Below are 15,768 nucleotides of genomic sequence, written 5' to 3'. Positions count from 1 at the left end.
AAAAGTTGTTTTAATGTTGAAAAAACATCTAATTGATCATCTCGATATCGAGATATTTGAATATGAAAGAAAAAAAAGATTTTGAGTACCAAAAATAGTGCATCTTGCAATACATTATCTAGGCCGCCTATTTTAAAGACTTTCATATGTTTATAGATATGCTTGATTTTAAACCATTTTTGGAGTTTAAAATTTTATAATTACAAATGAAAATAAATTTTGAGATAATTCTAATAAAATTTTCACCAAAATTATTGATTATCATAAAATTTGGAGGTGCGCGCCTTAATTGGATTGTTTAAGGTTGCAACCTTATAGAAACTAAAAAAAAGGCAAAAGTTTATATAGAGCCGAGGCTCTAAACAATCAATTTTGATCTTGCCTCAAATATTTCCCTAGAAGATGTTGTTTTGATGCCCAAATATCTTCAAATTGATCATCTCGACATCAAGATACATGGACAAGAGAAAAAAATGGATTTCAAGTTTTCGAAATAGTATATTTTGTGACGTATTTTTTGATCATCGATTTTCAAGTTTTCATAGATCTGTCAATTTACACTATGTTTTAAGCTTTAAACTTTATAAATAAAAATGAAAATATATTTGAAGTCTATCACAAAGTTTCCCGTATTAAAACCAGATTTCTCAACACTTTTTGAAAGTAAGCTCTAATTTGATTCTTTAGAGCCTAGGCTCTATACAAACCACACCCTTAAAAATATAGGAGGAGATGTTAACGGGCAAAATGCTAAATACTTTCATCTCACATGGATATTTCAATAAATTCTTCCCCACAAAAACGGTGAAGGAAGAGCTTATTGTGTGTCCAATGACATGAATCCAACTTAATTTTTATGATATTAGGATACAAAACACATCCTAAATCGCTGTAAATATGTTTCTGCCATGCTTTTGTGGATTTAAAAATGGTATTTATTTAATAACTTTTAGAAAAAGTAAAACAAACGACAAACAAATTATTTTTTAGAATGTATATAAAAGTTTTTTAGGGAGGAAGGAATGGATATGAATTAGGGTTCTAAAAGTTACATATCCAGATTGAAATAAGGGGGGCAATATCTTACATTATCATGAATCATATTAGTTTAAACAAAGTTGTTAGTTTTGTTAGAGAAGAGAGTGATTGAAATAAAAAATATCAAGCTCAAATGGAATCAATATAGGAAAAATTGAATTTGAACGGTTAATCAGATATGTAGTCGGAAGCAGTTTAACCAGCCTATCAGGACAAGTCTTCGGCAATCAAAAAAGTGTTAAAAAAAAGTAAAAACAAATCCAAACAAAACTTAATAAAATATATTGTAAGCATGATTAAACAAATCACTTCCAAATAAATATGAAAAATAATGAAAAAATGGATTTTAAATAATTGATTTGTGTTCAAGGATATTTTTGAAATTTTATTAAAATATAGGAAAATATAAAAATAAGTATTAATGGGCAACACAATTTCAAATATTTGTCAAAACATTAAAAAATACATTACGAACAAATTTTTTCTCATTTTTTGGGATTGTTATATATTTTTTGAATTTTTTAAAGTGCTCGGCCGGTTCACGAAAATCATCTAAAAATTTTTCTTATTTTTGAGATTTTTATATAATATTATTTCCAAACCCGCATTTCTACATGTGCGGGCTTGGCCGCATGCTAACCGCGTCCTACGCAAAATCAGCCAAGATAAAACCAGACAACCTAAAGCCCCACACAATATTGGAAACTCAAAAGTTCAAATTATACTCCTCTCATTTGTTCAAAGACAGTTGGATCCAACAGGTGCCCATGCTTTGGTAGCAGTGTTTAAAAAAACGCCGAGTCGAACTCGGAAATCGCCATGGACGGGTTGAATCGGCGAAAAAAACGGGAATCGTTCGGTTCTAGAGAGAACTGGACGATTCTGTACAGTGACTCGCAGATTTACTGTACGGAATCGGCGAGTCCGTACAGTGAATCGGCGAGTCTCGTAAAGAACTTTTTTTTTTTTTTTTGTAATCCATGATAGATTTTTTTGTAATACTTGATCGATTTTTTTGTAATCCATGATCGAATTGTTTTTTTTTTTTTTTGTAATCCATGATCAAATTTTTTGTTTTTTTTTTTTTTTTGTAACCCATGATAGAATTTTTTGTAATCCATGATCGAATTTTTTGTAATCCATGATCGAAATGTTTGTTTTTTTTTCTTGTAATCCATGATCGAATTTTTTGTTTCTTTGTTTTTCTTGTAACCCATGATAGAATATTTTGTAATCCATGATCGAATGTTTTGTAATACATGATCGAAATGTTTGTTTCTTTTTTGTAATCCATGATCGAAATGTTTGTTTTTTGTTTTTTTTGTAACCCATGATAGAGTTTTTTGTAATCTATGATTGAATTTTTTGTAATCCATGATCGAATTGTTTTTTTCTTTTTTTGTAATCCACGATTGAATTTTTTGTTTTTTTTGTTTGTTTTTTTTTGTAATCCATGATCGAATTTTATGTAATCCATGATCGAATTTTTTGTAATCCATGATCGAATTTTTTGAAAATTTGTGATTTTTTTTTTTTAATCCATGATCGAATTTTTTTTTGTAATCCATGATAGAATTTTTTGAAACTTTGTGATTTTTTTTTTTTAATCCATGATCGAATTTTTTTTTGTAATCCATGGTAGAATTTTTTGAAAATTTGTGATTTTTTTTTTTTAATCTATGATTGATTTTTTTAAAAATTTGTTATTATTATTTTTTAATCCATATTATTCAAAAAGAAAATGAGAGAGATGATGATTCTGAGGCCACCCTATCCCAGCCATATTATTCACATATCGAGTCCCAACAACAACAGTGTAGGGATGAGCACGACAGTGCAGGTGAGCATGAAGGATGGAGAATCTTCGGGGATTTTAGATTGGGAACACAACAAAACACTAACACTCAGGGATTTGGGAATAGTCAGACTCTTGCTAATATCGATGATTCGTTTTTAGATCGAATCAATGAATTGTTAAACAAATTCAATCAATGGCACCAACGTGACAAAGAAGAACAATAATGTCGTCTATCATTTGATTTTTAGATCATATGTTACTAATTTTATGCTTTATTGTAGTCCATGTATGTTGATATACTTATTCCATGATAATTCTATATTTATCCTTTTGTGTGATGTAAATTAAATGCTGAATGGCGGTTCATGCAGGGAAAGAACATATTAATATTCGCATATTCATTCAAAAACATGAAATTTCTTAACGGAATACCCTCATTTCTTATGGAATTCCTAAAAAAAAATATTTATAATGAATTTTAATAATTTTTTAAGATTTTTTTAAAACTTTTTTATGACCGATTCACTCGATTTTCGATCCGGATCGCCGATCTTCAGATCCGGATCTGTTTTTTGGAAGCCCGATCCAGATCACAGATCCGCTTTTTAAACCATTGTTTGGTAGTTACGCAACTCTATTTTCCAGCAAGGGTATTTTCGTCACTGGCTAAAGAATGTCTCAGTAATTCTGAAATTAAATTAGAAAATGGGGTTTTACTGATTTATTATTTTCTGTCCATATAAATTATCTCAAATTTATTCTAGTTTTTCATGAAACCACTTAATGTGTAAAAGAAGCTCTTTCTCACAGCTTGGATCTCATTTGCATGGAAAAAAAGAGGTAAAGTACCCTAATTGGTACCCAATAAACCGGCGCCAATAAATCCCCAGTTCAGGCGGTGAAAAACCCTAGTTTATGGATCGCCCTACCTTTTCGTCCATAAATCTGTCTGAATTTGTTCATGATCTCCTTCTATATTCTCTAAAATCTAGGATAGATTTGATGAGGTTAGGGTTTATTACACTGTTTGTTTTCTAATTTCAGAAGAAGCCTGAATATCTAGATACTGTGCATTTCTTTCTCCATTTCCTCAATTTAATTTGGTTTCATTTCTTTTGCAGTTGCGTGAATTACCTGGGCGATTTTGATTTATCTTTATTTATTGCATTAGTTGGTTACTACTTTTCCTGCAGTTTTGGATGAAAAATTGAAAACGAAGAAGAACAATACAGTATTTGCATGCACTGTAATCTTCCATTTCATTCTCTATTTGTTTTACTTTTAAGTAACTGAATGTGGAGCTCAATGAAGAAAAAAAAAAGGTCGAGTTCATTTGGGTATTTGCTAAAGTTATTTTAACTTCCATTTTTTCCCGCACTACTGTTTCTCTTTTAATTTTACGGAAATTCAATTCAGTTAATTCTTAGAAATTGGAAGCAAATGTGTTCAGCATTTGGTTAATGTGATGTTAGCTTGCTAGTTACTGGAACTTTCCATTTTCTTTAGAACATTCACATTATGTGATGCTCTTGCTTTTGAGTTTTTTTTTTTTTGAAAACTGATGCTCTTGTTTTTTAGTTTAGATATGTTATTTCTCTATTCTGCATTGATTTTTTTTTTTGAATAATAATTCTGCATTGATTAATTTTCCTGGTCAGTTTCCTATTTTCTTTGCCTTTCTTTCTTCTAGTTTTCGATGAATTTAAGGAAGGATTCAGTATGTTATTTTTATGTCTCATGGATAAGCCTGATTCAATTTCCACTTTGCCTAGCCAAAAAAACATAAAGATCCAGTTTTTACATTGACTCTGTTTTTTATTTACTTTTCCGTTCTTTTATATCCTGGATATTACAGGCTATTGAATTGATTGATATCACTATACAAATTCACTTCATGTCAGTTGCTACTGAGTAATAATTCTATTTTGTCAGCCTAATTAGAAAAGGAGAGATAATGCTACTCTTGCGTTCCTTCTTTATTTTGGCTCCTAATTTGCGTGGCATAATTCTATAAGATGTCTTTATTGTTTTTGAAATTGTGATTTATATTAGATAGGAGTTAGTTTTTTCATGCTGTATGTGTAATTTTCTTGTTTATGGTGTAGGGATATGTCATCTGATGTAAATAATTATCTATAATCATCAGTTGAATGGAGTAGCAGCTTGATTTAATCTGGCTGCTCATGCTGATGGCAACTTATAAAGATTTAGGAGTTGGAGCATCAAAAGGAAGCATGAAAGGAAGCGAGAACAAGGTACTTTATGGAAATTGTTCCTCTTGTTAATTGATTATGATTAATCTGCTTTGGAGTGAATTTAATAGAGAAATTGCATTTAGATGTTGTGGTTTGGTACCATATCAAAATTGTGCAACAGTGAGACATAATAATTACCATTGACTGAAGTGTGAAGTCCTAGGGCCTAGTGAGATGATTGGCTTTATAAGTTACTATCAGTGTTTTAAAACTTGGCCTCAGCACCCTGCAGAGGCGAGTTCTCTGTACAAACTCGGGCGTACAAAAAATATATAAAATTCCATTGTTTTACTTGATCACTAATAAACTTTCTGTAAATATGTCTCTATATAATTTTGATGATGGGTTATGAAATTTTAGTATTATGTTCTCTGAGTGTTATTACTGTGTGCTCTATTTTTCTGTTTTTCGTTTTTTGGATTTTCTGAATTGTTTCAAGCTATATATCAATTTTTTTCACATCCATTTTCTACATACTTTTTCCAGCATACATACAATAAATGGTGCACACATACAGTCAATTGTTATTTTTACTGATTTTTCTTTATTTGAATATTTTGTACCTTCTTTTTAATTTTTTGCAAATTTTGAGTCCTTTCGGGCTTGTACGTGACTTGGATGAGTCCCAAGCCCGAACCAAGTTTTTGCACTGGTTACTATAGATATAGCGTACAAAACGTGACCAACATACTTGCATAACTAGAAATATGTCCTTCCACTACATGAAAGGATGACTATGGCCTTGCCCTTTGATGGAAAAACTAGCAACCCTTAAGGTTGATTTGAACAATAATTTTCTGGCATAAGAATATTCTGAAATGAGATATCAGTTTATGATCAGCTGGTGCATGTTCCACACTCTTATCGTCACCATTCATCTGTGGTCCATTATAATTTATCAGTCTCTCATTAGTTGGGGTTTTTTAGGCAAAATCAAGGAGATGATGTTGTAAATGTGAATGTGGTCTTCCTTAAGGATGTTTTCTATAGCACTTCTTGGATCCTATGATCTAGAGTATTTGCTATACATTATTTAGAGAACTGATAGCTAAACTGATTATGTGTATCTCTTTATGCTGCAACTTTACCAGAGGTGTTCTGGTTTATGCAGATGCCAAGAATGGAGGATATTCTTAATCTCCCTGTGCAGGATCCTCCTTATGCTGAGTTTTCAGCAGCGCATCTCAACTGGGTAAAAGTGGATGGGGGGCGCCAAGGTGGTGATGATATTGCTTTAATCCCATTCAGTAGAGTGGATGATTTCGTCAAAGGCGAATCCAATAAAGTAGAGTGCCCTGCTAGTTTCCGTATCGAGTCAAGAAGAAAGCGTTCTGAAGGAAGTGTCAGCAAGCCAAGAGTTGATGGCTACCTTGAATATACAATGTATGTTTATTGGTGATTCTTCTGTCACATGGTTTCCATAGTGGAATATCTCAATGTAAGTGTCTCATTTCTTGCAGATATTGGTGTTCTTATGGCCCTGAAGACTATAGGGACTGTGATTCTGGTATTGGTGATTTCCCAAATAACAAACCAACTTCTGGAAAGGGGAGCAGGCCAGGAAGGAGGCACATGATGAGAGGTTGCCTATGTCATTTTACAGTGAAGCGCTTGTATACTCGACCATTACTTGCCCTCATTATATTCAACCAAAAGAACCATGTTGATAAAACAGGTGCCCCATGTCATGGTTCTCTGGATAGAGATGCTATAGGGACTCGGGCCATGTATGCTCCAAGGATTTCAGAGGAACTAAGGCAGAGGATTATGTCTTTGCTCTATATTGGGGTTCCTTTGGATAACATCATTCAGCATCACACTGAAGAAGTAGAGAGGCATGGTGGTCCTTGCAATCGAGATGATTTTCTCACTCGAAATGACGTTCGAAATATGGAGAGGGTCATTAAGCAATCCACATATGAACTCCATTTAAATGATGCAGTTAGTGTCCGTATATGGGTACAACGCCATCAAAAGTGTGTTTTCTTCTTCCAAGATAGTCCTGATACAGAGTCATTTATTTTGGGCATTCAAACTGAGTGGCAATTGCAGCAAATGCTCCGTTATGGTCACAACAGTTCCATTGCTGCAAATTCCATGTTTGGATTGAACAAACTCAAGGTCTGAAAACTGTTGCCTTTCATGCATTACTTATAATAGGATTATCATTTATTTCCTTGATTACTGACTAGAATTCATCAATACGTATTTGAATGGCATTTAGTATTAAGACTTGGATTAATGTTTTGTAGTACTGATTGCTCTCCACTGTGACATTTGCAGTGTCCTTTGTGCACCTTGTTAGTGTTTGATGCATACCAGAATGGGATCCCTGTCGCATGGGTCATTTCATCTAGTTATGCAAGTCAAGATATTCATATGTGGATGGGCTCACTTGTTGAAAGGGTTCGAGCAAGGGACCTTAATTGGAGGCCCACTGCCTTCCTCATTGATGATCCCTCTTTTGAAATTTCTGTTATCAGGTACATGTCCAGTATAATGTGGAGCTATGGTTTCCCAATGCAGAAATTATACCACCACTTGCTGCCTGTGCATGGGTTTATGGTACACAGATGGGATATACTCCTTCCCTTCTGATTTATGGATAGTGGAGATTAAATGACCTCACCGCCCCAAACGTCCCCCTCCCCCTCCCTCCCCTCCCCCCAAAAAAAAAAAAAAAATGGATGGTAGTGATTAGACATAGTTCCCAATGAATGGAATTTAATTGGTACATTTTTGTGGGGGGTGGGGGGGACCCCCATGCTGTGTGCCATTTACCATGTACAGGCTATGTATGATGTGCTTTCTTTCCTTTTCCAATAATCTAGATTGGGATCACCTTTGTGCTGAATATGCATCATCAATACACAGAGACATCTTCCAGTGTAGGATTCTTTTGTGTCTTTGGCGTGTTCGGCGAGTTTGGATAAGGAACCTCTTAAAGAAATGTTGCAATTTTGATGTGCAAAGGGAAATGTTCAAGCATCTTGGTCGCATTCTCTATTGCTCAAGGAGTGGCCCAAATGCCACAGATGTAGTTGAGGAGTTTATGCAAGTTTTTGTTGATCAAACCGCATTTTTGGAGTACTTTAAGGCTTTTTGGTTGCCAAGGATAGGTAACTTGTTAACCATGTGTTGTATTTAGTTCCTTTTCTTGAATTATATTGTACACTTCTCGACTGTGTGCTGGACTTGGTTCCCTCCTTTTATTTTTCTTGATTTATCATTAATTGTCACGAAGTGGGTTCCATTGACTGTATTTCCATAACTATTGTCAGCTGACTCTCTGTGCTTTTCAACAGATATGTGGGTCTCTGCAATGAGGACTCTCCCTCTAGCAAATCAAGAGGTTCTTGCTGCAATTGAGTCATATCATTCAAGATTGAAATCCAAATTGCTTAGTGACCCTCCTTCTAGGTCTTGGCATCGGGTTGATTGGCTGGTGCATGTATTGACAACTGAATTCCATTCCCTATGTTGGTTTGATCAATATGCTGAAGAAAGCGCTTTCTTTAGGAACATGAGGGAACAATCCTTCTCAATGAACTCCTGGCGCAGGGCATTGCATATTTCTGATGATGATGTTATATTGGATGAAGAAGACCTTCTCTTTGTAAAAGTTATCTCCCAATCAGACCGGAGCCATGCATACACCATATGGAATCCCGGTTCTGAGTTTTCTTTATGTGATTGCCCTTGGTCTAGGCATGGGAATGTATGCAAGCATATAATCAAAGTGGGTGTTTTATGCAGGCATCGTCAAGTGGCTAGACCATCACTAGCTCTGCAAGCTTATCGAGAGATATTGCTCTCTCTCCTGCAAAACCCTCCTGATGACCCCATTGTTCTAGACCATGCTATGGTGCATGCTACACGAATGCAACAAGACCTCAAGGGTCTCGAAGAGCTATCTTCTCGTGGCTTGCTCCAGCCTGTTATCCACTTGGAAACAAACTCTAATGGGGCTGAGAGTTTCGTACCTCAGGTTAATGCACCCTTTGAGAGGTTTGTAAAGAGGTCATGGGCCTTGAGTCCTGGATCAACCCAACTTGACTTTGGTGGGAGATCTTCTCTTGCGATTAGTTCGCAAGCATTAATCAACAATCAGATGAGAGAGGTTGTTCAGTTTCTAAAAGTTCCTCAAGTTTCAAATGAGAGGCCCATCATAGGTGAGCATGCAGTCACTGGCAATGGTGATGTGAGGCATGGGATCGGTTGATTGTTTTGATTGGTATGTAATATTGTGGTTTATGATTTATGATTTATGATTTATGATTTATGATTTAGGATTTATGATCTGTGATTTATGATTTATGATTTATGATTCAATAGTCACCTTGGTACAATTTATATATTGGTTCATTTTACATTTGGTTTGTGTGCTTCCTCTACAAATTAAGTTCCATATATAGTGATGGATTGCTGTCTTAACAGCTGAAGACTTCAGAACTCCAATGCCCAGGGAATATGGGGCTTGCTTGTTGATGCATATGGACTGAACATGGCATTCATTTTGTTTTTGTGGTTGAAGGTATGTTATACCATACTCCAATAAATACAATTTCTAACTCCACAATTTTTTGTACTATATAAAGGGATACACAACTCAATCCATTAAAGTAATAGCCATTGGGATCATCACTATCCAAGAAAATAATGTATAGTGATGGAGAGAGCAGGACCAACAAGGCAATGATTCCAATGGTTGGACCTCCCATATCTCCATCAGTTCATCATTTCATTGGATGGGGATGACCCAAATCAATACTTTCAGATGACTTCCTAAACTTGGTAACTGTATGTTTTGTATGCTTTTCTAATTGAATATTTCTGGAAAGAGGAAACTGCTGAATTCAGCCGTTATTGAAGCATCCAGATAAGAGACAGATAAGCCAGGTCCTGGGGAGGATCGGTTGTGAAGTGAACCTGGTTGGCACACTGTGTTCTGGATTGAAGGTACATATTCTATTATATCATCATTATGATTTTAAATTTCTTTACTGCATGTAGTCTTAGGGTTGTTACGCGTACTTATGCTCAACTTGCTAAATTATGTACTTAGATATTTCTAGAAGGTAGTCAGGGAAAAACAATCAATAGTTATGACAATGTTAAGATTCAATAATTATGTCTTTCTCCCTTCAATTCTCCACAATTCTGTGTTTCACTACGACTTTTCCTCTGATTCTGTGCCACAGACATGGAGGAAAGGAGTGAGTCTTGCACATTTATGGTCTGAGTTAAGCCACTCTGTGTGACTCTTGTAATGTCTAATATTCTCGGTTGGTGATGTGATGTCCATACCTTGTAAACTAGTTTAACATGATAATTATAATTTGTTAACACTTTCTATTTTGTCACTTTTATTTTTCTTTCAAAGCATATCCGTTTGGATTTTTATTCTGCAGCTTTTCTTGTTTTTCTAAAGAAGAAACATTATGTTCTTGAAATATCAGGAAAGTTGAAGAATGATTTGCATTTGTCTGCTGTTGCTGTGGACCTTCTGTGTGACCACAAGAGCAGATTGAGGCAGTTTCATGGATATATCTTAATGAAGAGAAATGTAGTAGCTTCTAAGTTCCATGCTTTCTCATTGATGGTCTGAGTTAATCATTGAAATATTTAAAATGAAATCCTGAATAGGAAGAAGGCATCCATTTTTCTAATATGATTTAGTGTATGAATGATCCAGATATGTCTAACTGCATGTTTTTTCTTGATTGCGCATTGCTTTTTCAAGCTAAAATTGAAACAAAACCCAGTTGACGTCTGTGGGGTATGCAACAGTCTTGTAATGTTTCATAAACAAAGCGACTGTATGGCGTGCAGGTAATTTTCAAAGCAAGATACCCATAACTTAATGGGGTGGGACATTAATGGCTGATGTATGACAGATATCTGGACAGTTCCCTTGTCCCTCATGGGACAGAGGATCATCTGATGGAGTCCTTTTGTTCAATAATAAGGTTATGGTTCAAACTCCCTACTTATTATCACACACACGCACATGCGCACGCGCAGACCGGTAGCTTACGCTAATACCCCAAAATTTCTGTTGGTTGAAGTTAAAAACTGAAAAGCACTCCTGAAGATGGCGTCTTTCTAAATGGCTGAAGACACTCTCACCCTTCTGTAGATATGTTTCTTAGGAGGGTAATCCTGGTTATTTTGAGGAAACAAGATGAAGTTTTCCACAAAAGGACATTGGTGTTTAGTGGCTTTATGTCGATATTGCTTGATGAATATTGTCCGTTGATAAAATTCCCTTGTCCCTTAATTTCAATTTTAATTGTATCTTTATGTTGATAAAGTTCTATTAGTAACACGTAAGAAATGTCCTTGTTCTTTAGTGTCGTGCTGTAGTGTAAGGTTTCATCTTGACCAAACAAGTGACCAAAGTCCTTTTCCGTTTTCCTTTTCCGTTTTCTTTGAATCTGTAGCATTAAGGGATTGAATATTCTAAAATTGGTTTTTCCAATTCTGTTGAGTCCACCTCCCTATATATAGAAATGTTTTCAATGATGTAATTTTAGTTATTTTGTTAAGGAGTCAGTAAAAATTATATAAAGCAAATTGGTTATTCCTTGTATGATATTAACGATGTTATTTCAGTTTAGGTGTACAATGAAGATTTATTTCGAGGCTTGAATGCACTTTTTGCTGAGGAAGAACATTTATCAAGGAATGTGCCCATGGCCTGGGTGGTTAGGGCGGGGAGCTACATCATGACATCAAAGGGTTCCATTCTGCTCCTGTTAAAATGTAAAAAAAGAAAGAGGAACTTATTTAAGTGATGTTAACATGACACCAGTTAGACAAATGTTCGTTTTTTTGTGTGAAGTTTTATTTGGAGAAATAACACTATCCTCCCTAATAGAAATTATCCTTATCAAAGCTCCATTGATTCGGCTGTATCACTGGAAAACCTGCTATTTCCCTTTTTTGTTTTGGTTGTATCCCCAGAAACCTAGTATTTCTTTTCTTTTCTCATGGAACCACCCACTTGAGTTATGAGTTATATTTTGGATAAAAATAGTGCTGCTTTTCCCACAAATTTCGTTTCCCCATTTCTTTGTCCGTCAAACACAATTATGTTTAGACCCATCTGCAGAGAGATTGAGAAATTTGGGCTATATATTGAGAGATACAGAGAAGCATGAATACAGAAGTCTAAATCTCTCAAGCTTGCAAAAAGAAACCTTAATTTGCTTGCAGATCTGGGGCTTGTATATGCTTGAAGATTTTGACTGTAATTAAGGTACCAGTAATCCTCAGTCCACTTGGGGGTACCTTGTGTAGCATTGGCAGCATCTGCAAGCTGGTTGGGCAAGCCAAAATTAGCAATGGCAAGATCTTCATTTGTAGCTTCAGGCCCAAATGACGACCTTTTGAAAGGGCCTCCAAGCCCTAGCTAAACGCATAACTAGGACCAGCAATAACACTAGGAATTAAACCCTCACAATCATATCTTTTGGCGGATGAATCTCCACATTGCAGGGAACAGAAGCTTAGAAACTCTTGTTGGAGGCTTTAGAAGAAGAGACAGGAAGGACTTGGGGTTCGTTTTATGAGGCAGAAGAAGGGGCTCAAGAAAGGGAGGTAGGCCAGAAGAAGCTCTTCTAGAGAGTTCTAGATAGTCTGCTACAGTGTTATGAGACTCGACCAAGGATTCAGCCTTGCCGAGGCAACTTTGGGCTAGTAGGCTGTAGAATATGTTTGTAAAGTTTATTTATATTAACACGGTGAATTTAAGTCATATATTTAGACGGCTCTGTTAGTCCTGACGTGTATTTTAGCCGGGTTTTGAATCCTATTAGCGAACATCACTTTTTCCACTTTTTCATAAACCTTATTTTTTTAGTGAGTAATGATCATATGAGATCTTTCTACGTCCATGTGTGTAGGACCCAAAAGGATTACTGTTAAATTTGGCACAGATCTTTAAAAAGTCAAGTTTCACACTCATGTGATAATTTTTTTAGAGATATGTGTCAATTTAATGGTGATCTTTTGGAGTTTTACACACATGAGTGTGGGAGGATCTCATAGGATCATTACTCTTTTTTAATATGATGGAGTTCTAAAAAAATCAAGTCCCACACCCATGTGATAATTTTTTTAGAGATTTGTGTCAAATTTAATGGTCATTCTTTGGGGTTCTAGGTGTGGGAGAGTCTCATAGGATCATTACTCTTTTTTAATGTGATGGAGTTCTAAAAAAGTCAAATCTCGCACCCATATGATAACTTTTTTTAGAGATCTATGTCAAATTTAATGATCATCCTTTTGGGTCCTACACACGTGGGTGTGGGAGTATCTTATAGGATCATTACTTTTTTTTTAATATGATGGAGTTCAAAAAAAAAAAAAGTTGTGGGCAAAGAGACAACCTTGTGTCAGGTGGTGTTACCCATACACCATAAGCTATTTGAATGTAAAAACTTTCTACTAATTACACATATTACTTTCTTTTTTCATTTTCTTAAAAAAAATAATAAAAATGAGCTGGACTCAGTTGAATTACTCGGACTTGCCCGAGTAACTCGTCTCGATCAAGACATCTTAGCCGAGTCGATTTTCTAAACACTGGTCCGGTAGAGGGAGGGACAAGCAATAATGGAGGTCATGAAACGTGTTTGAGAGCTTAATAACATGGGTGTTTCTAATAAGTGGGGTAAAAAGCTTTAGGGTGAAAATTGGGGAGTACAAGATTAGGAAACAATAGTATATGACACAAAAAGTTGCAGTAATGGCTAATGTTAATGTTAACCATTGAAATTTACAGAGTTATCAAAAAAAAAAAAACTATTGAAATTTACAGACAGGAACTATTTTTGTTAGAATCGATGCTCACTAAAGTGCTTTGAACAGTGTTAAGTTTATACACATGCGAAATTTATATACACTGTTACCAGCACATGCACTCTTAACAAGTATCTTCACCAGGTATGTTGTGTATATGCTGTTAGCAGGTCTCTTCACATAATGAGGATGATTTTTCCCAATATATTTCAGTCCAAGCATTGATGAAGATATGTATAAGCATTTCTCTGTGGACAGTGTAGATGCAAATGACCTTTTATGCTGATTTATGTGACATAGAGATCTAGAATTATCTGGTTGCTGATTGTTTTTCAAGCACAATCATTCATGGAAAGAACTCACCTAGACTCAGGTTGCCACCAACACAACATTTCTTAACACTTATCTTGTTGTAAGAAGAAATTCTGCCATCAGAAAGAGCAAAATTTAACAATTAGATGCCTTCCACAAAAGTTCATTTTAGATGATTTTTTTTTTTCTAATTTGTTTTTGTAGATTTGTCTTCCAGGCTATAAATATGAAAAGAAAATGAACCTTTAAAATTGGAAATATAATTTTTTAGTATTTTTTTATGCACCGTCCATATCTTAGGTATGGACAATACACTTTAGATAAAGTCCATCTTTTAAGATGGACATTTGTAAGTCAGCGGGCTCTTGTGCCCTCTGACTCATAAAACAAGTTTCCTTAAATAAAACCCTTATCAAATAATCCTTTGAACTAAATTTGTGAATCTCTCTCTTGACCACACATATATCACGGTTTTGTCACAAATATTAAAGATTGCATATCTAGGATCAATTGTTTATTGACAAAGGTAACTAACGGTCCAAATGTATGTTTGAATGTGCGGTCCAAAGGTATAAAGCATCCATTTGGAAGATGGACGCAAATTGGTGGCCAAATGTTTTCTTAATATAATTATTATTTCTAATTTTTTAAATTTTTTTTTTTTTTTCATATTCATGATCTCAATGTTAAAACTTTTACTTTTGAACATTGTTTCATGTAAGCTAGACCGCATTCGTACAGTGTGCGGTCCAGAGATATATAGCATCCATTTGGAAGATGGACGCAAATTGGTAGTCTATCTAAAAACAATTGTAACTAACTGTCCAAATGTTTTCTTAATATAATTGTTATTTCTAGTTTTCAAAATTTATTAACTTTTTCATATTTATGTTAAATATTATATATTCGCTAAAAATTAAGATCAAATTATATTTAAAAAATATATTTATTGTCAAGCTTACATGTGCGGGCTTGGCCGCATGCTAACCACGTCCTTTACTTTTTAGTCCTACACATTTCTTAAGGTGTTGTTCACCAATATTAACATTAATATTCTTTCATTTGTCCTATGTATATCACATAGAGAAGAATGAATATAAACTGTATGCAATATAAAACTACAACTATCCTTGGGATTTTTAGATGTCAATCGCTTACACTTCTCAAGAAAAATAAGATTTGAAATTCTAGCACAATTGGATTATTAAATAGCATTTTATTTTACAAGCACATATGTCATAAAAATTGGAGTGGAAAATTATGAGTAGTAGCTATTAAAATAACATGAATCTTGAAATTCAATCTACACTTTTGGACATCACTATTTTCAGTGTGTTGTTAGCCACTAAAATCCATTTACATGATTTATAGGAAGAATAAAATAAGAATGCCCAAAAAGAACAAATTGTAGAAATTATTTGATACTTGCAATCTGGTAGTATACCCAGCATTTTAAATAACATTTCATTTTTATAAGCAAATATATGATAAGTTGCAAGAAAAGATAACATAGGTAGAAGTGTCTTACTACTAAAATGGCATAAATCTTGAAACTCATTC

At 34.6% G+C, this 15,768-nt stretch overlaps 1 protein-coding gene across 28 annotated transcripts; it reads left to right on the top strand.

Annotated features, from left to right (window-relative positions):
* Window positions 1-3,550: 3,550 nt before the first annotated feature.
* On the top strand, window positions 3,551-11,994 carry LOC18432077 (uncharacterized). Of its 28 annotated transcripts, none has more exons than XM_088868109.1 (11): window positions 3,551-3,676; window positions 4,983-5,091; window positions 6,203-6,474; window positions 6,552-7,212; window positions 7,375-7,574; window positions 7,966-8,210; window positions 8,397-9,325; window positions 9,529-9,625; window positions 9,971-10,050; window positions 10,924-11,060; window positions 11,707-11,994. In XM_088868109.1, the coding sequence occupies exons 2-7, from the start codon at window positions 5,020-5,022 to the stop codon at window positions 9,311-9,313; spliced, it is 2,367 nt and encodes a 788-aa protein (XP_088724235.1). In that variant the 5' UTR covers window positions 3,551-3,676; window positions 4,983-5,019; the 3' UTR covers window positions 9,314-9,325; window positions 9,529-9,625; window positions 9,971-10,050; window positions 10,924-11,060; window positions 11,707-11,994. The 28 variants fall into 28 exon arrangements, with proteins under 28 accessions (XP_088724235.1, XP_006842250.3, XP_088724237.1 ...); XM_006842187.4 differs by having other exon boundaries at window positions 3,552-3,676; window positions 9,933-10,050; XM_088868111.1 differs by having other exon boundaries at window positions 3,553-3,676; window positions 9,964-10,050.
* Window positions 11,995-15,768: the final 3,774 nt, after the last annotated feature.

The sequence above is a fragment of the Amborella trichopoda genome, chromosome 5, assembly GCF_054954075.1.
Source record: "Amborella trichopoda isolate Santa Cruz 75 chromosome 5, AtrichopodaSantaCruz75HAP2 v2.0, whole genome shotgun sequence".
In the NCBI taxonomy this organism is placed as follows: domain Eukaryota; kingdom Viridiplantae; phylum Streptophyta; class Magnoliopsida; order Amborellales; family Amborellaceae; genus Amborella; species Amborella trichopoda.
The sequence above is the reverse complement of the archived record's forward strand: the minus strand, read 5'-3'. Positions and strand labels throughout refer to the sequence as shown.